Source organism: Homalodisca vitripennis, chromosome 2, assembly GCF_021130785.1.
Source record: "Homalodisca vitripennis isolate AUS2020 chromosome 2, UT_GWSS_2.1, whole genome shotgun sequence".
Lineage (NCBI taxonomy): Eukaryota > Metazoa > Arthropoda > Insecta > Hemiptera > Cicadellidae > Homalodisca > Homalodisca vitripennis.
In genome coordinates this window covers 62,421,160-62,447,283 of record NC_060208.1, presented here as the reverse complement: position 1 = coordinate 62,447,283, position 26,124 = coordinate 62,421,160, and the positions used below count along the sequence as shown (strand labels likewise).

The following is a 26,124-nucleotide window of genomic DNA, read 5'->3' as shown; positions in this document are numbered from 1 at the left end:
GGGTCCTAACTATCCCAACACACACAACATAGTTTTATAGTGACCTGGTGTGTAAACTGTTATTATTGAAACATATAACATATTGACACATGGGTCCTAACTATCCCAACACACACAACATAGTTTTATAGTGACCTGGTGTGTAGACTGTTATTATTGAAACATATAACATATTGACACATGGGGCCTAACTATCCCAACACACACAACATAGTTTTATAGTGACCTGGTGTGTAGACTGTTATTATTGAAACATATAACATCATATTAACACATGGGTCCTAACTATCCCAACACACACAACATAGTTTTATAGTGACCTGGTGTGTAAACTGTTATTATTGAAACATATAACATATTGACACATGGGTCCTAACTATCCCAACACACACAACATAGTTTTATAGTGACCTGGTGTGTAAACTGTTATTATTGAAACATATAACATATTGACACATGGGTCCTAACTATCCCAACACACACAACATAGTTTTATAGTGACCTGGTGTGTAAACTGTTATTATTGAAACATATAACATATTGACACATGGGTCCTAACTATCCCAACACACACAACATAGTTTTATAGTGACCTGGTGTGTAAACTGTTATTATTGAAACATATAACATATTGACACATGGGTCCTAACTATCCCAACACACACAACATAGTTTTATAGTGACCTGGTGTGTAAACTGTTATTATTGAAACATATAACATATTGACACATGGGTCCTAACTATCCCAACACACACAACATAGTTTTATAGTGACCTGGTGTGTAAACTGTTATTATTGAAACATATAACATATTGACACATGGGTCCTAACTATCCCAACACACACAACATAGTTTTATAGTGACCTGGTGTGTAGACTGTTATTATTGAAACATATAACATATTGACACATGGGTCCTAACTATCCCAACACACACAACAGAGTTTTATAGTGACCTGGTGTGTAAACTGTTATTATTGAAACATATAACATATTGACACATGGGTCCTAACTATCCCAACACACACAACATAGTTTTATAGTGACCTGGTGTGTAAACTGTTATTATTGAAACATATAACATATTGACACATGGGTCCTAACTATCCCAACACACACAACATAGTTTTATAGTGACCTGGTGTGTAAACTGTTATTATTGAAACATATAACATATTGACACATGGGTCCTAACTATCCCAACACACACAACATAGTTTTATAGTGACCTGGTGTGTAAACTGTTATTATTGAAACATATAACATATTGACACATGGGTCCTAACTATCCCAACACACACAACATAGTTTTATAGTGACCTGGTGTGTAGACTGTTATTATTGAAACATATAACATATTGACACATGGGTCCTAACTATCCCAACACACACAACATAGTTTTATAGTGACCTGGTGTGTAGACTGTTATTATTGAAACATATAACATATTGACACATGGGGCCTAACTATCCCAACACACACAACATAGTTTTATAGTGACCTGGTGTGTAGACTGTTATTATTGAAACATATAACATATTGACACATGGGGCCTAACTATCCGAACACACACAACATAGTTTTATAGTGACCTGGTGTGTAGACTGTTATTATTGAAACATATAACATATTAACACATGGGTCCTAACTATCCCAACACACACAACATAGTTTTATAGTGACCTGGTGTGTAAACTGTTATTATTGAAACATATAACATATTGACACATGGGGCCTAACTATCCCAACACACACAACATAGTTTTATAGTGACCTGGTGTGTAAACTGTTATTGTTGAAACATATAACATATTGACACATGGGTCCTAACTATCCCAACACACACAACATAGTTTTATAGTGACCTGGTGTGTAGACTGTTATTGTTGAAACACTGACATAACACCTGATTTAATGAAAAAGTAATCTGAATGTATCGCTTGTATTGTACACTTTAAACATTGAATGAAGCTTCATTTATACAAGAATGAATTCTATGAAGCGTCAACTTTTTGTATGATTTGCTTCAATTTTTGTGTCAACTTCTTTTTTTGTATAATTGTCTATCTGCCTCTCTTTCCGCAGGACATCTGGAGAATAAAATGAGCTACAGATTAGAAGTTTTGCATGCAACCTAAACGAAGCCTGTCACGTCACGTGGTGTGGCGGACTTCTAGCTTGAAGTAGTCAAGAAAGGGGGGTTCTTTTCACCGTTGATACTATTTTAGGAATTTGATTGTGTAATATTCCATGAGAAGATAGCAACGAATATAATCCAGCGCTTGTTGATTCGAAGATCATCGCATTAATTGGAGAAAAGCTCATAATACATCGAAAACCCTTACTTCTCTAAAAGACAATTTATCGAGGTTTCATAAATAAAATTAGTAGACCACTCGATCCAAAAAGTGGAAACTTTCGTGTTACCTCCATGCTGTAACTATGTTTCGAGTATATGTCAGGGAGAGGCATGTTTCAAAATAATACATGACTCAAGAAAATAAAATTTTTATGAAATATGATTTAGGAAAATTTAACGTTTTTTAAATAAAATATTATTTTAAAAAATAAATAAATTTTTATAAATAAAACATGTGTAACTTTTTACAGTCATCCTTCATACACATACTGTAAAATAACCATATTCTGATCTTAAATTGTCTTTGATAAGATGCGTCAAAATAGTACAAGTATTCGGTATATTTGAAATTTATCGTGAACAAAAGTTTTTAATATTTTCCCATCTTCAGAAAAGGCGTCTTAGAGAGCTGTAATAAAATAATTTAAAATAAAAAAAATCCTAACTCAAACGATCTCTGAAGCAGCACCTTATGTTTGTGAAATAAGTTTAATCTATTGTTCATGGCTTGTACTCTTAGTTTTAAAGGTTATAAACCCTAATTTGGCCTTACGGCTGCTATGAATAATTTTACACTCGAGAACAAAATATTTTTTTACAATCTTGTGAAGAGAGTTTAACCTCAGTTATTTAATACATCCAGGTTAAACAGAACAGTGTATTAACAATTATATTCATTTAAACAATATTTACAATTATTAGTGAATGTAGGCAATTCTTTTATTAAAACCTGCAACATTTTTTTAGTTCTTCCAGTTTATTTAGAATCTTATTACTTTCGGTGTCATCGCTGCTAAATTTCTAACGTTTCTTAGAACACATCATGATGAGATAAACAAACACAAGTATTAAAAAGAGATGATTATTTTTAGCTTTAAATACGTGTATTAAAAATCTATTGTTTTCAAATTTGTTGTAGTGTAATGGGTATATCCAATATGTGTATTCTCTGGAATTTAAATCAGCTTTCTTTCATTACGGTAATTTACATTTAAAACTTCTGGTTGTAGAATTGTGATCAGAGCCACTTCAACCCAGTTCCTCTAAGAAGCACTGTAACCACTATAGCAGGCATGGAACGTGTAGGCTAATATCCATCTACTGGGTAGATATGACTCTCAATAACGACATTAAACTAGAAGGACTCTCTGTGGTATTACAATGTATACAAAATCTATCTAAACTCATCAAATATTAGTTTTCAACTGAACTATGATACGAGCAGAGTCGCTGTTATCTGAGCTAACACTGTCGGACAGTTGGGCTCTCCTTCCGCTAGCGGTCTAACACTTGTAAGTAATCGTTTGTTTTGGCTTCTTCGTTAAATGTCGTACATAAGTTTAATTTTTTTTCGTAATAAAAAAAGTAAAACACAATTTTAGTAGAGTCTGTCTTTCTAAATTGAAACATATCTTTCCACTGATAGACGGCATCGAGAATCTATCCTAGATGAAATGAGGAAAGAGAAATTGTTTTCTGAAGTTGTCACAACTTTAATGCTGGTCTTGTTACTCCGGGCAATGTTAGTACTGTGTGTCTGAAATTTAAAATTTTCCGACAGTGATAACATTTTATATAAAAGAATTTCCTCGCAATATAATTTATACATTTTTAAGTTTAATTAATACAAGTTAAAGATGATAAGTGAAATAAGTTACAGATTATAGATACATTTTTAAGTGTGTTACATTTAATTATTAACTTATGCATTAAAATACATAACAGATGGCGACGAGAAAGTACGGAAATGAATCATTTGTCTTGGGTAAGATCCTTAAAACTACTGAAATGGCATTTTAATTCAGTAAATCCACACTGTTAATGGCACGGGCAGATAAACGTTGAGTTTGTATGCCTTACCAACAGAATGTAGCCTACTTTATGAAAGCATTACTAGGTCTTAAATGTAGGCTTTCAAATCCTAGGCTCAAAGACAGTTACTGCAAATTTGTTAAACAACGTATTTGTGTTTGAACCAACGTAACTTTGGGCAATGCCTACCACGGATGGCTAGTAGAACATAGGGAAGAACTGACCACGAGCTAAATTAAAGTCCTTTGCTTGAAGTTTAATTTTGACGATGGAAGGATTGTGAAGGAAACAGGATTTTTTCCGGACACTGTTAATGATTTTTTGTTTCACTGAACGATGGTAAATTAAAGTGTTGGTATTTATTCAATGGACATACATTTTTTCGGAACCCATTGACATCATAAAACACATTGTTACGAGTGTGTGAAAGAATTGTACGTCGTTGGTTTGATGGATAAATATTGGCTAAAGCCATTAAGAATCCAGTAAGAAACTCCAAGAATTACCAAGATACAGGTTCCGCTATACACATTATTTTTTCTTAGAGATTAAACCGAAAGTGAAATGTCATATAGACATTTTAGCCCATTCATAGATCAGTTCGGACCACTTTTAGGTGACGTGTAAATGACTAGATTTCAAATAAATCTATTAAAATTATCCTCATGCAAGAATTTCTGGAAACCACTATATAATTCCTACTCTACAGATTAAGATCCTCTCCAGATCCCAAAACAACTTCAAATAGTGGGTTGAAATTAAATCCTGGCACAGATGAATGTAATCTAAACGGATTGAGATATGGATATAAAATCTCCACTATGCCTATTAAATATTCGTATAGTTGTTTAGGTTGTAAGTTAGACGGACCTTCTCCACCGTTAGAGAATTATGTGTGGGCACAAACTTTAAAATTTAAATTGTACAACTTACACGATGCTACTTAGAAAAAATCTCTACAACTTCCCGTATAAAAGTTATGATCAAATAAACCCTTAACTACATGTATTATACCTAGACATGTATTGTACATTAGTTTACATTTGTTGAAAAATAACATTTTAAATCCAAAATTACAATGCAAATGAGTCGGGCAGTTATAAGTCAAATCTCCATCACGTCTATAATATCACTTCTTTACACTGTGTAATTTCGGTTAAAACCCTCCGTCCCTTCTTTGACAAAATGATTCAGCTGTTCATTGACACTTCACTTAATGCAATATTGGTCTTTCATTTTATTCCATTATTACCTATTTATTGATGTCAATTCTTGAAAAATATAAGACATGCGGCAATTGATGAAGATAAAAAATTAGATGTGATGCAGTCTTTTGTTGAAGATCCCCACTTATCGTTGCGAAGGGCAGCTTTAGAGCAAAAAAAGAATTGGGTTTTAAAACTCTCCAGTAATTTATAAAAAATGACGGATTGTTTTTAAATAATTTTTGATATCTTGTAAAGTTTCAAGATGATTAAAGTTAAAAGTACGTTCATAAACAATATCTACATGATTGCAATCACACCTGTTGAGCCTAATAAACAATAACCGATTCTGATCTTAGCAATGCTTGAACTGCTTAGGCACATGCATTGATAAGTTTGTGTGCATGTACACAACATCAGTACAATGCATCAAGGGCACTGTAGTACTAAAGTGGAGCTATGTTCAGTCAGTTTTCTCCAGTTATTTACTGATGGTTTTTGGTTAGTTTTTAGTCTTACATTTGTTAATGTTTTAGTTTTTTTATGGACAAAGTTTCGCAGAATTTTATGGTTCAGGTTCGTTATAACTTTTAGCTGCTGTCTTCGGACTTGTTGAGGGTCTTGTGGTTGGGTTATGTTTTATTCATTCTCATCTTCAACCTGTTTTTGAAAAGGCTAAACATTTTTAAATAAACCAGTTTTTATTTCAGAATAATTGTGTCAACTGAACTGAAATTCATATATATTACAGTAAAATTTGTTATATTAATTTGATAAATGTTTCGAGTTTTAAAATATTAATATATTATTCAAATTATGGCTTATATAATGTTAATAGTGTATTATAAATTATAATTTGTAAACTTGATGTATCATAAAATTACCATTTTTCATACAGCGGAAATTTTGAAAAATAAATCTTTCCAATATAAACAAATATTTATGCATAACTTCCAAATATTCGTATTAACATTTATTTAAAACAAACAACCTAACTGATAAATTTAATGAACAAGAAAAAAAACACTATTCAAAATATCAATGCGAACAAAACGGTAATATGTAAAATAAAATTATACGTTAATATAAACCTTAAGTGTATTGCTTACTTTGCTTATACATGTAGTGCGCATTTAGGTTTATACAACTTAAACCCAATTCTAGGTTATCCCCACCAGGCACGTTGCTGGACAAGTAAATATCAGCTTATGTTATTCGTCGCACCACAGTAGATAGGGGCATAATTTCACACATGTTATTGAGTAAATCAAAGGACATTCAATGCTAGAATAAAGATTTTTAATCATTTAACAATTCCTTGAAACTTAAGTTGACACTTTCTGACTACCCTCTACCTAAAATACATAATATTAGAAAAGGTTCATTTACCTCCCCTTCATGAAATGATGGATCCGGCCCTCGTACAAATCAAATTCTGTCTATCAGATTTTATTTTTCTGATTTTACTACACTCTAAACTCGCCTCTGGGACTGTTGTGACTAAAAGTCATGATCAGGATAACGATGATTGTCAGGTAACAATGTAGATACGTATCATAAAGTCGTCAATCCAAACGTTATTATCTTAAATCGCTCAAAATCAGCTTCAAGATTTGAAAGACTAAATAAAATATGTTTTCCTATAGAATATTTGTTAGTTGGTAGAATAAAATAGTTTTGAACACGATATTTTTTATTTCTTTTTTACAGATATTCAGATATATTGCAAAATATTGCATATAGCATGCAATAGTTCAACATTATATAGCATGATGAACATTAAAAGTCGTAATGATAAAAAAAATGTTTTAATTGGGTGTACACACGAGTGTTCAGGAACTTTTGCTTACTGACCATCATTTTACCTTTCAGAATTTGTAATTGTAGAAAAAAGCGTATTTTAGGTTATTTTACTGATCCTAAGTTATTACTTGGAAAACCCAAAATCCAAATAAGTCATAACAACTGGATTTTTCAGCCAACTAATTATTGCCGCAACAAAAGATACATTTACGAGGAGTCTCTAGAGTTTACTAGGTAAGGCACCCTATCATTATGCTGGTTGGAAAAACAATTACACAGTCAAACTCGATAAGTCGGAAAGTTAACAAGCGGGGCAATTATTTAATCGCTTCCGTGACGTAATTTTTGGCCACAATTGTCTTCTTGACTGACGCCGTCAAGGTGACTTCGTTGACGATTCGTTGCTAAAAGGTACTAACCACAACTTACTATCGTGTGCTCGCCTTGGCACAACAATCAGCTGTTGTGTTTCACGTGCTGTGCCTTCTTTATATGTAATCGGTCATCTCAGTTTTAGTGGTCTGTGATTTGTTGAGTAAGGTCAGTTAATTTATTCATATTACTCATAAGTGTGGTACATTGATTTATTGAGTCATTGTTATATTTTGTTTGTTGTAGTATTCTTGGAATGCTATTGTAGTTATTCAATGGTGAATCAAGTTCAAGGTAGACTTATTCTCTTGCCTTTTTTCCCACGTTGATCGGTGCGAAATCATATCTGTCTTTTGTTAATTGAATGTTGGCATACAGAACTGCATGAATTGTTTGTAAGACGTGACAGTATATAACGTGGGAGTCACGTGAAAGAGAGTAAGCACAGTTCGGGAGATGTATATAAATGGATACATGCTAAATAAAAGAGTACTAAATTAATAAACCACCAAACTTGTATGTAAAATAAATACTGTGTAGAAAGGAAAAGTCACCTAGACTCTATTTTCTACTCGTTCGGCTAGACAGACATGTTCATTGAAATCAATTACGTCTAAAAGTTATTTGAGTTTCTTTAGTTATTTATTGTTGAAACGGTATGATTTTTACTGATAATAAAATATACAGCACTATACTAAGGAAATGATTAAATGATATGTTACAAAAATGTAAACACGGCGTTTCTATTCAGTTGTCATAATATTTTTCTGGCCTTACATATTACTTTGTCGTGTTTATTACCAAAGATTTTGTTTATTTTTAGCGTGATTGCGTAAATTTTAGAAATTGGCCTCTGAAGAAGAGATCTGACACTAGTTATCGAAACGTGAATTTTCGGGTTTTGTAAAATATAACGATGAAAAATGTCAGAAACCATGAATTACATCATGAACCATCATTATGAATACATATCGTCAATAATAGGATTCTTTTTAAATCTTCTGCGGAACTAAGCTTAAAAATGGTCTGTTATCCTTTCCCGCTTGGAATTGGTAATCCGTTCAATTAAAATTGAGAAACATATTTAGTCATAAAATCTATTTTTTGTTTTATAAAATGGTTTGCTTCATTTACTCAAAATTATGACAATTAAGTTAATGGTGTTTATAACGCACTCATTAATCGAGTGTATGATATTTCGCGCATTCTAACCGTAAGTTGTATCTATCTGGCTGGACAGTTTCTAGAATCTTTCTTTTTGTAATCATGTTTTCTATGTTCAACATTCCTATGAGGTATAATATACACGTAATATATGACGTTCACTGTAATGTGAAGCCAATAAAGGTGGGTGAAGAGTTGGAGTGTGACATCGCATGCAGGATTTCAGCAGCCTTTCCACACTGCCAGCCAAGATCTGAATCTTTTTAGTTAGAATTCCACGTAAAATATAGAACTTCATTGGTTGTTGAGCCATTAATTAATGATACCAATTCAAAATAGTCGACCTCAGCTACACCTCAGTCACCTATCAATCCACAGGCTTAATTTTATTCGGTATTTCACTTTGGTTGGCGATTAGAGCTCACTTTAGTTTAATACCAAAATATTAATTTATTTTTGATTTTTCAAAATAAATAAAATGGTGTGCGTTAAAATACGTAAGTTTATATATTTAAATATTCAGCCAAACTCTTAGCAATTTCCTTAAAACACTTGATAATAGTAATTTTCTATAACTTGGTAATATGACTCATTACGCCAGCGCAGAAAATCAAGTAGGTGAGTGGTTAATTGCCAGAATTAAGGAAACATTACAAGGAATTTTGCCATTAGTGATGCCAGACATTGCTAAAAAAAGAATTATAAATTAAATAATATGTTTGTATATTATGTCTTTATATAGTTACAATGCATTTAATCTTACCGTTTCATTTTTTCCAAAAATTATCTTTCCTCCACGTATTGTGTGTTTTTTTTAATTATATCAATCAGAAATTATTTTCCAATTTCAAAAATGTAATATAGATAGATTTTGTAATTCAAGGCACTGTAAATATTACAAAATATTGTTTGACTCGCTTGTTAGAGTAAGCAAATATTCTTGCCGTCAATTAACGTGACGTAATGTACAACATGAAACCGACACTTTCTGTTTGATCCAATGATAACAAATTACGTCATTGTGGATGTAAATCAACGTTTATTTTTCGCTTCCAGCGTTCTTAACCTACAGGGCAAATTTTCCTATAATTATGTAGTCTTTATCCTGTAAGAACTAAACTTAATCATGCTAAATTTAAGCTCTATCATATGCGAAGTTAAAATTAAAAATAGGAATTAAAAAAGGTCTGGAAAAAGACGATAGTATACGAGTGAATTCTTTAAGGATCATTGATTTTTTCTTACGAGGTCTAACAAACTATGTTTTTCTAAAGGGTTGTAAATAATATGTAACACCATAACTATCATTTCTTCCTCTTCGACACCAACCATAAAATAGGTATAAATACAATAAATGGTTTGGTAAATCACCAATTCCATCCAGTACAACTGTTATACTTTTAATGGTCTATAAACCATTATTTGTAAATATTATATACGGTATTAAATCTGTTATGTCTAATGTTTCAAGGATCAATTAATGCCGAGAGTTTAGTCAACTCTTAAAAAGTTTCTAAGACATTATTTTATTTTCCTTATTTAACACTTTATTAGTTAACGGCACCCGTGTAAGTAACTCCTTTGTTTCAGGTTGCAGCCATGCTCCCCGCCATGTCGAGGCTGGGCGTCATGCTGAGCCAAAGGCTGCCTATAATCCAGTGGTTACCCAAGTACACGTCTGAGGACGCTGTATGTGACGTCATAGCCGGGATCACAGTGGGACTGACTCTAATGCCACAAGCCATCGCTTATGCCGGCTTGGCGGGACTTGGAGCTCAGGTGAAGAATAATTCTAGTAGCTACGGAAGAGATAATTTCAAACACATCGGCTAACTGTTACACTCTATTTCATCAGCGCTAATAAGTTTTTTAACACGTTCTCTGCGGCAAAAGGCCCCCATAATGTACCCGATATGCGTGATTTTCGTTCATTTGGACGTATATTGGTTTATTATGATTTAAAATCATCATATTAGATGGTATTACGTGGTTACGCGTAAGTAATGGCCGGGACTGTCCGGACAGTGGTCCCGCACATAGCGTATAATAGTATAACTATACTATAACTATAACTATAACTATAATAGTTACTCAACACAAAAACTATTTACACTATTTACAGTTCCCTGTTACCAGTTTACAGTATTCGGTGGATGATATCCAAGTATTTTTTATATTTATAGACCTTGATAACCCTTGATTTCTTCTAGTATCCAGTCGCCTCAATCCACTGGTTGCTGGCGACCATGAAAGTAGAGCATCATCATTGTCTTCACTATCGCTTGCCGTTTCAAACTCCTCTTCATCTGTAGAAAACATAAACTCCGACTCATCGTCAGAGAAAGATCTTCCTAAACCACTTGGACTTTTTCATCCATTAAAATAGAGGAAGTTATACCACAACCGCGTAAATAACAAAACTAATACTAGTAAACACACCAGCGGGCAAAAGAACACTAGTAATTTATTCAATCATAAACAAAGCCTAGGTTTTAATGCGCACTGTTTATTCAACAAAGGAATAACCAAAGGAGCAAGGAATTAGGAACAAAGTTTAATTACTGCCCGCTATATAGCAATTATAAACAAGCAAAAAGTCGTATGTTCCGTTGACACTGTCCGGACGGTGACCCGCAGCAAACGTGTTAAATAGAGTAGATGAATTAACTTTGATATATTATTGACAAGCATTTACCAGCGGCTTCGTACGCAATTTCCTGCCAAATAAATGGGACGTCAAAGGCTTAACATTTTTAAAAGGCATACCAAAAACTCCAGAGATGCGTAATAGTGACTGAAAATAATCCCAATTTCCTGATACATTTCAAAATAGTTGAACTTTCTCTTTGAAGAACGATGTTTAGAGAATTGAAAGGGTTTTATATATGCCAACAAAATAGAATTTCTCTATATCATTGACTGTATTTAAATGAACAGCTACAAAAATCTCAGTAACTATTTTAGACCAATATAGAAGAGTTCTAAAGTCTAAGTCCGTTGCTTTCTTAATGAAGTGCTTTCATAGTTGACGTATTCAACGTGTATCTCATACTTATCGTTGTGTTAATGGTTTAAGAGATCAATAATACAGCAAATTGTGGATGGCTCTCGTTTCAAGTTTTCCTAAGCCCATCCTAGAGAGCATTACTGAATACAATTAGACAGAATTCAAACTCAACAAATTAAGTAAACAATAATAGTAATAAGCTAAATGAATTAATATCATAAACAACAAATTTGCCATCAGCTATTAAATAGATGCTTGCAAGGTTCGACAAAGAAATCAAATTTTAAAAAGGCGGAATAGATATTCGTCTTGTATTTAGACCGCCTGGTCGCTTATATTTTAAAATTAACTGATTTTCGAATTCAACGTTCCTTAAATTTATAACTTTTTATTAAGATTCAGGATTGGTTCTAAATGAACCAATTTCCTTTCAGATTGAAGCAATTTACGACGTGTCTTTGTTTATCTTGAATCGCATGTGCAGAAGATCTCTAAGAATTTTGATAAACAATATCAAACCAATGATTTGTTATTCCTACTCTTTGAAGAGTGAATTGAACACAATTGCATAAGCCAACGTAACTTCTGGGACAATAGTTACAGTTATATAATGTATATACAGGGTGTCCAAAAAGTCCTGGGTCGGCCAAATATTTTTCAAAATATTTAAAATAGAGCTACAAAACCTTACACAAAGTTACTGGACATAAAAATCTATTTTATCACATATTTAGTGATCCGCTACTTCCTCAGGGGGGCGGACCGCTAGGAGTCAGAAGAAAATCTTAAATGTAAGCATAGGTTGATATGCATATCAAATAAAAGGTCTTTATTAGTAGAGTACAGAGCCGCAAACCCGACCTCAAACGGATAACCGAGTCAAAAATGACAGCCGTTCAAAGTTGTGTATTTTTTTTACATTAACCTAAGTTGCAAACTCTAGCCATCTGCATATCAACCTATGCTTACATTTAAGATTTTCTTCTGACTCCTAGCGGGCCGCCCCCCTGAGGAAGTAGCGGATCACTGAATATGTGATAAAATAGATTTTTATGTCCAGTAACTTTGTGTAAGGTTTTGTAGCTCTATTTTAAATATTTTGAAAAATATTTAACCGACCCGGGACTTTTTGGACACCCTGTATACTGCTGATTGACATATAGTCTACAACGGAAATTAGCCTACATGGGCAAGCACCTGTGCGTAGGCTAGAGTCACAGAGTAATAAGGTATATATACCTTATTACTCTGTGCTAGAGTCGTACTAAATCGTTTAATTTTATCTAGATGTCGAAAAAGTGTCACTGTTACGTGTCAGTGTGTTTTAAGGAATAAAATGTAGAAATATTTAGTTGTGTGACGAAGGAGATAAAAAATAATACTGTCGTATTAGACAAAACCATCGGTAGAAGTAAGACCACATACACAAGAACGTGATATGACGAGCACGAGGGTGAGGGAGAGGGGTCAAGGTCAGGTTGGTCCCCAGTCTGAGTGAATGAAAGTCGCGGATCCTTGGACTCCCAATTTGTAACAACAGTTCTGTGACATTATATTTAAATTTTGAAAAACTACCTGATTCAAATAAATTTAAATGCTGAAAATTGTTACATGTGTTTCTAAATAGAATATGTGAAATATAGTAAGAATTGGTTTTTGAAAAGGATTTATCAAATCTAATTAGATGGATACCAACATGTTCTGAATATCTTGTTTGGTAAGAGTGCAAAATTTCTGGTAATATTGTATTAGCATTTTTTTAGATGTGAATTAGTACATTTTTTATATATAACTGTCGTAGTGAAAGTAGGAAGGATTCCTGAAAGAGAGAGTCAGTTGGATAACGTACGTTTTTCCTCAACCCTGCCTTTAGTATGCTCTTTTGCGTAATGAAAAGAGGTTCGAGAAGCGTTTTATACGCACCGCCTCACGCAATGTAACCGAAGGAAAGAAGTGACTGGACGTAAGCACAATACGCTAATTTTTTCTCGTTTCTGTCTAAAATTTCACTTAGTATCCTAAATGCATAAATATACTTTCTAATTTTGCTAAGGACATAATCCACGTGCTCAGACCATTTTAAGTGAGAGTTAAAAACAATTCCCAGGTACTTGTAGCGTTTTACGAGCTCTATTTCTTTGCACCCACATGTCGAATTCGAGTAACTACCGCACTGATGAATTATTAAGTCTGTTAAATTATATTCTGTACTAGAATGCAGAGAAATAGGCATAAATTTTGTTTTGGAAATATTCAATGAAAGAATATTTTGGTCAAACTATTTTTTAACGTCTTTAAGTCACTCATTGAATTTAATTTAACATCTCGCCAGTTTTTACCGAAAATGAAAATCAAACTGTCGTCGGCAAACAAATAAAGCTTCCCAAATAAATTAGTCCTGGAAATATTATTGATATAAATCAAAAATAAAACTGGTTCTAACGTAGGCTACTGCCCTGGATTATCCCGTAATTGACAGTTTGTTGGTCACTATTATGCCCACAGATTGAAACCACTTGACGCCTTTCTTTAAAATAACTACTAAACCAAGCCAATTACTGTCTGGTTTGTTGATTTGTGATTCCATTTGCCATGATCACGTGCTCACTATCCTTGTTTCCTCAAATTGTAGTCACAAAACCGTTAGTGCCAATTCCCTCAGTTTTCTTTTATTGCCATGATCACGTGCTCACTATCATTGTTTCCTCAAATTGTAGTCACAAAACCGTTAGTGCCCATTCCCTCAGTTTTCTTTTATTGCCATGATCACGTGCTCATTATCATTGTTTCCTCAAATTGTAGTCACAAAACCGTTAGTGCCCATTCCCTCAGTTTTCTTTTATTGCCATGATCACGTGCTCACTATCATTGTTTCCTCAAGTTGTAGTCACGAAACCGTTAGTGGGGGTATCTGTTGAAACTAATTATGCAGCTATATTTGTTTGGCTGATATAGATATTGCACATGTGGTCTAAAACATACTAACAATTAGATAATACTGTCTACTTTTCATTACTTTTTGTACCATACTATGACAGCTGATATTTATTCATGGAGACACAAAATATGGAGACGCTTTGTGGTACGTTATGTTTCTGTAACTCTGTCAGCTCTCAAACATTTGCCTATCTTTGTAGTAAACTAGCAGTTACCCGCGGTTTCACACGCAATTTTGTGGATTTTGCACATATATTAGTACTTCTGGTTCGAATGAATTATATTTCCGATGCCAATGTTGAGCCTGCATTCTTGTCACGATCAAGAAAGTACGTCAATTGTATATTTATGGCCTTTGTAATTTATCTCGTTCTTAATATTTGTTGTTGCATAGTTGATTTTATTTTATTTTCTGATATATAAAATATACATCACAGACCCTACATATGTCAAAAGACAATTAAGATGGGTTTTATAAGTCTTTAAATTAATAGTGAAAGTTAGATAGTAACTTTGTATTTTTATATCTAATACTTAATAGTTGCTAAGAATCTACAGTTCAAAGTAGGCTACTCTAACAATGACACTATTTACATGTTTGTTTCTTTATGTACAAGTGTACAAGTACAGTTCTTCCCGACTGCTTCAAATAGAATCTTCTGAATCAAATTCTGACCATCTAATGTTTTAAGATATTTTATAAGGTAGATGAGCACTTACCTAATCGCTGAAATCTAGAAACTACGTGAAAACTAATGGTTACTCCTCCATAAAACTAATAGTTCATGCTCCATGGTTATGTACTGGGTACGGATATAAGCCACAAGAAATATTACAAGTTGCTGCATGACGGCGAAATAAAATATCTAGCGCTTTTAACAAAATTGAATTATTATAGTAATAGTTGTAAAGTTTGAATTCATATTTTATTATAATAATTGATTTCAAAGTTCCAATATAAATGTTATTTTTAATCGAAAATACACTATTTGGTGATCGATTATTTTGAAACAAAATGCTCTTGGAGTGTGTTCCTTACATACGCAAGAATGAGTTCTATGACGGTGCATGTCCAACCATGGAATTTCGCTGAGCGTTATTGAACAACATACTTGGGCTAACAAATGTTCTCTTTTCTGATTCAAATGGATGTAAAAAATTAATGTTCTGTTCTATTGTCTATCTATCCGCAGGACATCTCGAGATTGACATTACACTACTTGAAATGTTGTCTGCAATCTCAGGGAAGCCTGTTACACGACACTTGATTTAGCGTACCGATACCTTGTAATAAAGTAGGAACAGCTGTTGACACATCTCCAAGTTTTACTTTTTATCGAATTTTATTTTGATATATTCTTCTTCTCCGTTACTCTTCAGGTAAAATAAAATAAAATATTGAGAATGAGATGTTGTTCCGTGCCTGACCTATGCCAGAAAGATCTGTATATGTATGTCAAGTGCACGTATGAATGTCTTCCGCTTTCTCTTTCTTTGTACTAACTCTCTATTACTATGTGGGCTTTATCAGACATTCTATCTACGTCACTCAGATTAAAAATACTTGCTCTTCCTGTTTTCTCCCATTATCATTATACTCTTTACAATATTTTATAAACTAAACTTTACAATGTTTTCAATTTTTAGATTTGTTTCAGTAATCGTCTTCCTGACAGTACACACTTGGACTTTATTACATCCTGTTGCTTACTTATGAAACAAACTAAATTATTATTGAATGTCATGACCAAGCTCCGAAGACAAGGAGCTATTGTTGATGGAGTTGTGTTGAAGAAGCTGTGACCTTGATACGTCAAGATCATGTGTACACATTCCGTGCACTCGCGCGCTAGGTTTTACTAATACCTCCTGCAACATATCCTTTCTTGCTGAACAGCGACAGCCTTCAATAACTAGATCTGGTATTATACCAAATTATTTGTGTAATATGCGGGGCCTTACTCAGGCGTGTTTTTTCGGACAATTTTACAGCATGACAGGGTGCGACCGAATATCTTTACCGAGGCCAGGTCAGCCCCGCCACACTTATACAAGTGGCCGAACATGACAGGGCGCGACCGAATATCTTTACCGAGGCCCAGCCAGCCCCGCCACACTTATACAAGTGGCCGGACATGACAGGGCGCGACCGAATATCTTTACCGAGGCCCAGCCAGCCCCGCCACACTTATACAAGTGGCCGAACATGACAGGGCGCGACCGAATAGCTTTACTGAGGCCCAGCCAGCCCCGCCACACTTATACAAGTGGCCGAACATGACAGGGCGCGACCGAATATCTTTACCGAGGCCCAGCCAGCCCCGCTACACTTATACAAGTGGCCGAACATGACAGGGCGCGACCGAATATCTTTACCGAGGCCCAGCCAGCCCCGCCACACTTATACAAGTGGCCGAACATGACAGGGGCGCGACCGAATAGCTTTACTGAGGCCCAGCCAGCCCCGCCACACTTATACAAGTGGCCGAACATGACAGGGCGCGACCGAATATCTTTACCGAGGCCCAGCCAGCCCCGCCACACTTATACAAGTGGCCGAACATGACAGGGCGCGACCGAATATCTTTACCGAGGCCCAGCCAGCCCCGCCACACTTATACAAGTGGCCGAACGTGACGGGGATGTCTGTCTGAAGAGACCCAAGAGTCGGTGACGAAGCTCAAAACGAACTCTTTGCATCATCTTGACATCAGGTACAAGTAGTTTACAAAATCAAGTGTAATATATACGAAAAGGTGTTTTCATTGTCTAATTAGGTGCACAATTGAGTGTACTACAAAAACAATGCCTTGTCACCGGCACTGTGCCAGCAGGACTGTCAAACGAAGGATCAGGATCTGGAAGATCTTAGGCAAAACGGGAACTATGAATCATTATATAGCACAGCGGACGAGAGAAGACACACTCAGCTCTACTGATCTGACGTCATAATCTACCTTGTACTCGCAGTATATGAACAAGTACAGAAATATTTAAGAATTTATTACAAACTAAATATTTTTTATTTGTTTGGGTAAAAACAAAGATTTTATTTGTCAAGGTGACCAAACTATATTTTTCAACATAAAATAATCTCCAGGAAAAGGAAGCCACGCTGGTTCCATATTTACCAAGGAGTAGGCTAATCCGTTCTTAGAAGTGCCCATTCCCAGTTTTACCTTGCACTGCAAGTCTGAATCCATATATCGATTCAGGAAAGCACCGGTATGGCATAAAATAGGAATACACACTTAAAAAACTTCGAACTCTCGAGTTTTAATAATTAATATTTAAATACAATTATTGACGTAAAAATCAGTTATAATATCATAAGTCTATAAAACCGTATACCACCAATGAGACATCTTCTGTACGAGTCTAATATATATACAACCGCATGTGTAACTGACTGACTGACTGACTCACTCACTCACTCACGTATACTAATTCTAACCTACTTCCAGATGAGTTAGAGACTTGAAATTTGGTACACAGATAGCTTTCCACGTGTAACCACCAGGAAAATCCCGAAAAGTGAGAATTTTTCATTTTCAACCCCTCAAAAAAAATTCCCAAAAAATCGCGCATTCTTCACCCCTGCAGGCATTTTTTGTAAGCCCGATAGCGGGCGAACCGTTGGAGCTAGCTCGGATCTGACGGAAAATTCATGGTCAGGAATGAAGTGAACTACAAAAAAGGTCTAATGACTTTTTGCTCTATCTTCCATGGTTAAGCGACAAAACGCTCGAACATTTGAAATTCCAGAGATTTTTTTCGATAAAAATAATGTTTCAAGCCCGATAGCGGCCGAACCGTTGGTCGTAGCTCAAATCTGATTGACCCATCAAATTAGCAAATTGCGCGATCTACAGAAAAGGTCCAGTAATCTTTTGCCCTATCTCGATTGGTTTGGCCGAAAAACGTGATTATGTACAATTTTGTTGTAACTTTTACGCGAAAACTTTTGTTTTTGGGGTCGATAGCGGCGAAACCATTGGTCGGAGGTCAAAATAAGACTAACGTTTTATTTAGGAAATAAGATGACCTACAAAAAAGGTCCAGTGACTTTTTACTATATTTCCCTTAGTTTTGACCGTAAAACGCGATTAAGTGAAAATATTGGACATTTTCGCCTAAAAAATTTACATTCCGGGCTTGATAGCGGCTAAACGGTTGGTCGTAACTCAAAACAAATTTTAAACGGGATTTAGGAAATCACGTGATCTACAGAAAAGGTTCAGTGACTTCGGGAGTTGGCTGAGCGTTAGCTAAGCGTCAATAGTAGATAGGGACAGAGGAATATTTATTATGTTCACAGACACAATACCCTCTAAAAAAGGCCCAAGTGTGTCATTAACCCCCGGTAATATTAACCCCCCCCCCCGGGGATTTCCTGGTATGACCTGATAACCTCCTGTACATTCAACCCCCTGATGTGTTAACCCCCCTGGTAACATTAAACCCCCCCAGGGAATTTCCTGCCATGACCTCATGTCCGAATTTTACCAGTCACCAAATCTCTTAACCCCCCCCCTGGGAAGATCCTGGTATGACCAGATAACCCCCTGGAGACTTATCCCCCGGTAACGTTAACCCCCCCTGGGAATTTGTTCATATGACCAGACAATATCCTGACGAAATTAAACCCCCTCTTGTCTTAACCTCCTTAACATTAATCACCCACCCAGGGAATTTCTCGCCTTGACTAGATAGTCTCCTGGTGATATTAAACCCCCTGTTCGACTTAAAATACTGCCTTGAGGTCGGTTTTTATTATGTTTATACTAAACAATTCAAGATAGCTGACCCGTGCAGACTTTTCTCCCGAGCTCATTTCTGGCTAAACCATAGGTCGTAGATCAGATCTGAGGGCACAATCGAAAGACAAAATTAAATTTCCAACAAGAAAGGTCCAGTCACTTTTTGTCGTATCTCTAACGGTTTAACCGCAAAATGCCCTCAAAGTCAAAAGTTTTTACGAATCCGGAAAAAAATCTATGAAAAAGGTCAATTTTTAAATCCCTTGTCATTTACTTAATGTCCGGACTTAACCAGTCACCGAATTCCGCTTATCCCCGAATTTGCAAGCGTTTACTTTGGGGGCCTGGGGGCGTAGCCCCCAGCGAGCCGAAGGCGAGTGAGACTATAAAACCGTATACCACCAATGAGACATCTTCTATATGTGTGAGACTATGAAACGTAAGAACGATCGTCCAATTTTGTGATTTTATCAGTGTTTACTTAATATTCCATATGGTTCAAAAACTTACTTCTTTTAGTGTTTTGTTTGTAGCTTTCAATTTATAATATAATTGCAACAAATGTTTAAAAATATAATTAAAGCTGTGTAAAAAATATTACCTTGTTTTATAATAATTTTATCAGAATTAACGCTGAAAAGTTTAAATTACGTGCTTTTTGCTAGGTAATTTCAATTTGATGTCATAACAAGATGATTAGATAATATCCTAATCCTAATAATATTATAAATGCGAAAATGCCTTTTTGTTTTGCTTTCACGTATAAACTATTCAACCGATTGCACTGAAATTTTACATGGAGATTCCTAGGACCCTAGGATAATATAGGCCAATTCTTATTTCGTACATCCTTCCAGGCTACACCCTAATGGTCTTCAATTTGTTTACATTTATAGAGTGAAAGAATAACAAAAGCAACAACACTTCTTATTTGAAATTCATGGCGACCAGAGAAACCAATGTATTTATTATGCGCCACAAAACAATACACGAGACAATAAATGTAATTTTTCATCATTTATTTGTTACTTATGTAGGTATACGATACTGATTAGGTATATAAATACTGATATATGTACTTCCTAAATTGGACCGAGGAAATAGTAGGATATAGAGAACATGAATTGGGAAACAAGAACTCTACTGTATCATGTATTATCTATCTTTACATGTGGATGAAAAATGTCATAATGAAATGTGTCAGTATTATTTGTGTTCAGTTTAGTTTTTGATTTTCAATAACAATATCTATATCCATACAATTTAGAAACTATACCGTTTTGAATCCAAACTGCGTACTCATTACAAAATTATATATATATATATATATATATATATATATATATATATATATATATATATATATATATATAGGCCTATTTATACTGTTTCTTGGGGCAAAATAGCAAACTCCAATTTTGCGTTGGAAATATAATTAATTTGAACTAGAGATGCAAGACCTGACGTAAGAATTGCTCACACTATTCCTTCACTTCTGGTCCTCTTAATCATGAACTGTGTAAAATGAGTACGTGATGCACGATATATGACTAATTCCACTTTTAAAATATCATAAGATCCTATCACATTACATCACAAGTGCTTTCACTAAGGAAACTATGAACTTCGATTTTGGAGTTCCTCTACTTTGATACTTACTTTGTTACGAAGTCGTAGGAGCTATTCAAACAAATACACGACATTTTGCATAGAAATTGCGGGCGAAGCAATTGTGGGTATGTGCTAGTCATACATAAATATAACTGAACAATGTAAGAGAAATTACATCATATCATATCAAGCCTGTTGCTGCTATTGTTATATTATTACTTATTGTTATAACGGTTTGTTTCTCTATAATTACATTGTATTGTTATTGATTATTTTATAATTACTTGTTATTTTTCATTAATAACCTCCTTTTCATTGTTAAAACAAAATCAAGTTATTTGGTTGATTATGAACAACTAGATACAATTGTATAGATCATTCTCAATATTGAAATATAATTTATCATGACTAAATAATTTGTTAAGATCTATTTTATGATCTTAATTACCTCTTCTAATCAATCAAACAGAAATGTTGATTATATATTGGAATATTATATCGATATCCTTACTGTTATATTGGTTGTTATCGTTATAGTTTTATTTTTTATTATTATTGTTATTGGTGGTTAATCTAATCGTGTTATTGCATAGTTTATCCTTTGTTTCAAGCTTGTTATTGACGATGGAAGGTTCAAAAGGATAATAGGATTTTGGACATTTGCCATCGTTATGTGTTATTTTATGTTTTAAGTACATGTTTATGTATTAACCCTTGAATTAACAGCCATATCACACACACACACACACACACACACACACACACACACACACACACACACACACACACACAAACGCGCGCGCGCACACCCCACCACACATTATTATACTGTATATACACGTGTGTGTTATTAAAACCACAAATAGCACACAAAAGGCTGTTACTGTGGGTACAATTATTTTTAAAACACTGATAAGTAAAATTTAATTTTTATACTAAATATTTCCAAAATATACTAAAAACAAAGCTTTAACAAGCTATAAAGCCATATTATGATAAAACATACCCGTGATATATAGCTAATTTTCAAAATGGCTAGACGTGTGCATCTTACTGTGGGAAGTTTTATGACGTCACGGTGATATCACTGGTGCCAAAACAGCAAAACAAATTTCACCATTGAAATCAGCAATTTTTTCTGTTTGAATTGGTATATAAATAGTTTTGGTAGTGCTGATTTATGCACAATACGAACACTATTAAAACAAGTACGTGTCAGATAAACAGTTATAATGTCGATTGTTGGTTCTAGGGTTAATTTTACAATGAGGAAGAGTGTAGATGTCAATCCTCGAATCGTAGTTTGAAACGTATAATGATTACAATTATTGTTTAAATTTACCAGTCATTTTATTTTCAATGATTATGCATAGATATGTAAATGTCAGAATCAAACAATAATGTTTTATTTTGTTCTTTCTCTCTCACCAATTTTGTTACCTGCATGTAATTTAATTACTTAATATAGTTTGTTTTTGATTGATTATGATTCCTTGTGGCCTTTGATTCACTTTTATGATTGGTTATTTTATCTTTTTAATCACGTGTAGTTTTTGAATTAGTCGATCTTTAATATATAGTAAAATTACTTCAATTATTCAGCTTGTAGTCCAGGAGAAATAGCAGTTAAAAATGATCAAATAAATAAATGTTTTCTTACAGCAAACTAATGGCACAATTTTGTCAAATACATCATAAATAAATAAAACAAATCATTCCGAACCAAAATCGTCTATTAGGGGGTATAGGATGGGTGGTTTTTAGGGGTGAAAATGGTTTTTTTTTGCAATTTGTGACTAAACAATGCATCCTATTGAAATCAGTCAAATGTAAAAGTTGTTTGATATAAAAAAACTCTACAACTTATGTAGTAATCATTTTTGCTCTAACCTCAAAAATTTCCCCAAAAAAATCCAAAAAACCGTGTTTTTGGTTTTTAATTTTTTTTCTTTTACAAAAATGGTTCGATTGAGCTGAAAGTTTGATCAAACATACTTTGTGCTATTCTAAAATTACTGTATTTTTTCATTAAGAAATATTCAGCCGTTATAATAAAATTCTACTTTAAAAACAATTTTTGATAATTTTCAATCACCATTTTGAAACATTTTTTAATCAAAAAAGGTTCTCTGACGGCTCATTATTTTGATTATTTTGCCTATTTTGAAGAAATGAAATAAAAAATATGTAGTTTAATTGAAAAAACTGCAGAAAAATTGAAAATAAACAAAATATTAACATTTTTCATTATACATTGTATTATTTACGTGGAAAAATTGTTATTATTTATTTAAATTATAATTTTTTTATACCAGTGCTATTAAGCAAAATAATAATGTATCATGCATATTTAACAATTACGTGGAAATTTTAAAACAAATTTGAAAAAACTTCATCAGATTCTTTGAGAAAATTCAGTCTAACTAACAGACTTTTATTAAATGATTCTGAAACATCTCTTCCCATTAAAGTTGATAAAATTTTTCTTTAGTCTCAACCTTCTGCATGCCGCGAAATGCTCTATTTTGGTTACAAGGTTCTTCACAAAAATCGAACCATTTTTGTAAAAGAAAAAAATTAAAAAACAAAAAACACGGTTTTTTGGATTTTTTGGGGAAATTTTTGAGGTTAGAGCAAAAATGATTACTACATAAGTTGTAGAGTTTTTTATATCAAACAACTTTTACATTTGACACCCCTAAAAAACCACCCCTCCTATACCCCCTAATAGACGATTTTGGTTCGGAATGGTTTGTTTTATTTATTTATGATTTATTTATAATTATTGATATTTATTTGACTAAATTGTGCCATTAGTTTGCTGTAAGAAAACATTTATTTTTTCAATCAGGTAATACGACTGGACTATTGGTGGTTAATTATCACTATTTTCTGTTAGTTATATTTCTGTAGCCTGCCTGCAGAGTGTTTTGCCTAAGCTATCTTGAAGATACTATTGTAAATTGTAACCTTATGTATAAATAGTTGACATAAATAAATATATACATAAATAAATAGTTTGTACATAAATAAATATATACAAAATTATTAAAGAAAAGGATTTAAGTTAGTTAAAATCATTGCAATTTCCTTTGTTTATGCGATAAATGTAAAGAATTTAATCTTAATCAAATTACTGGCCAATAATATCAATATCTTATTCAAGTGTTAGTAAATTATATTCCTTTATGAAGATATTGAGCTTAGGCCGCTCCATGATGATTGAGGTGTACCGATATGATCTAACAATAGGTTCACTAGACTATCGTTTAATCAGCCATTGACAAAACAATGATCTCTTGTCTATCACCAGTATGGGCTGTACTCAGCATGGGTCGGTTGTCTGGTCTACATAGTGTTTGGAACTTCAAGGCAAGTCTCCATCGGTCCAACAGCCATGCTGTCCCTGCTCACTTTTACTTACACTCACCAACTCAATGCTGACTTCGCTGTGTTGCTGTGCTTCGTGTCAGGCTGTGTAGAGTTACTCTGCGGAGTTCTACGACTGGGTGAGCAACTCCTTACAAACATAAAGTGAGATTGTTGTAGTAAATACTAATGATGAAAAATTATAGAAATCTAATGATTGGAAAATAAAGTCCCAATATCTAATAATGAAATTATGAGCAACTGGAGATTTTAAACCATGGTAATCCACTAATCAAGGATACTGACCCGCGGGTTTGCACGCAATTTAATTTTTTAAACAGGGACACATCGAGCGTATCTTTGACATCCCAAACGATCCTGAGGTGTCATATTCATTAAAAGATATTCCAATCTCTTGATCCATTTTAGATTTAAGTTTAAAGATGGGATCCTGAAGTTGGTGAGTGGAACTGTTTTCTGTAAGTACCTCTGATTTTTTTAGGATTTATCTCAACGATATCATATTTCATAGAATAACTCCAACGTTCTCTAACGTATTAACTATTTTAGGTCAGTGGTGAGAAGTCTAAAGGGAGACTAAAGTCGAAGTCCTTAGCTGTTCAGTTAACACATTTATGATGTAAATATGGCATTTCACTATAGTCGATTAAATTCCCGATAAAAAACAAAGCTAGATAAAGTACAGCTTCTGCACATAACATAACATGTGTAAAGTGTAACTGACTTTGACAGATGAATAATAACAAATATTTACTATCACATTTTTAAGTGTGTATACATTATTATTCTTATTACTCTCGACTATGCCAGTCGATTAAAACACATTAAATATCAGCTAATTAAGCCAAGTCTAGTCCTCCTCCGTAGACTATTATTAATGGTTATAGTCTTAGCTCTCTAACCGAGAGATCACGGGTTCAAATCCCGGGGAGGTCCAATCACGTACTTTGTACTTTTAAACTAAAACCAGTGTACTTCGAAGCCGGCATAGCTGACGCTGAGGCTTAAATGAGATAAAAAAGCCAAGTCTAGATATAATGATTAATGGAGTTTTTAAGACCAGTGGGGCATATTCCAAAGGGATTATGTAAATAGTAATAGGCATAAGTGTATCTAAGATGAATTAATGGGGTTGTTCTTTATGCTCTAAAAAACAGCTACAACGTAAGCGAAAGTTTACCTTTTTGGAGACCAAAAACACAAAAGAATTTCAAGAAAATGAGGCTGTATTAACGAGAATGACAAAGGCTCAGGAAAATGGCTATATCGTAAGAACTAAAAGACACCTTTTACCTAGAATTTGTATATTCTAATATGGTCGTGTATTTGTATTACTTAAATAATACGTATTTTGCATTTAAATGTTTTTTCTTTCAAACCATGTCATCCCTGATAAAAATGTTGGGATATAAATTGACATGTATTTGTATAGAGGATATATTTACTGTATCTACAACTACATAAACTTTGACACGTGAAATTAGTAAATGTGTATTTTTTACCGCGGCTGAGCGGTTGACGTCCACTGCGTCCACTGACGCAGCAGGCCCTCGGGATGAACAAATGAACATACAAAATATGAATTTCAAGTTAAATATTATTTAGAAAGCACGATATTTCTTTACTTTGTGTAATTTTAGGTTTTGGTGATAGAAGCACGTTATAGTGGTCGGTTGATAAGAATCGTAATAGTTAATGAAAG

General features: G+C 33.9%; 1 protein-coding gene across 4 annotated transcripts in view; it reads left to right on the top strand.

Annotated features, from left to right (window-relative positions):
* Positions 1–26,124, top strand: part of LOC124354052 (sodium-independent sulfate anion transporter-like) — a 62,216-nt gene that overhangs the window by 14,148 nt on the left and 21,944 nt on the right. Inside the window, exons 1-3 of one of the 4 annotated variants that reach the window (XM_046804221.1) lie at positions 7,582–7,721; positions 10,308–10,496; positions 24,346–24,541. In XM_046804221.1, the coding sequence (XP_046660177.1) occupies positions 10,317–10,496; positions 24,346–24,541 (376 nt within the window). In that variant the 5' untranslated portion in view covers positions 7,582–7,721; positions 10,308–10,316. Of the gene's footprint in view, positions 1–7,581; positions 7,722–10,307; positions 10,497–22,100; positions 22,241–24,345; positions 24,542–26,124 lie in introns of those variants that run through there. The other 3 variants (XM_046804222.1, XM_046804220.1, XM_046804223.1) reach the window with 3 other exon arrangements.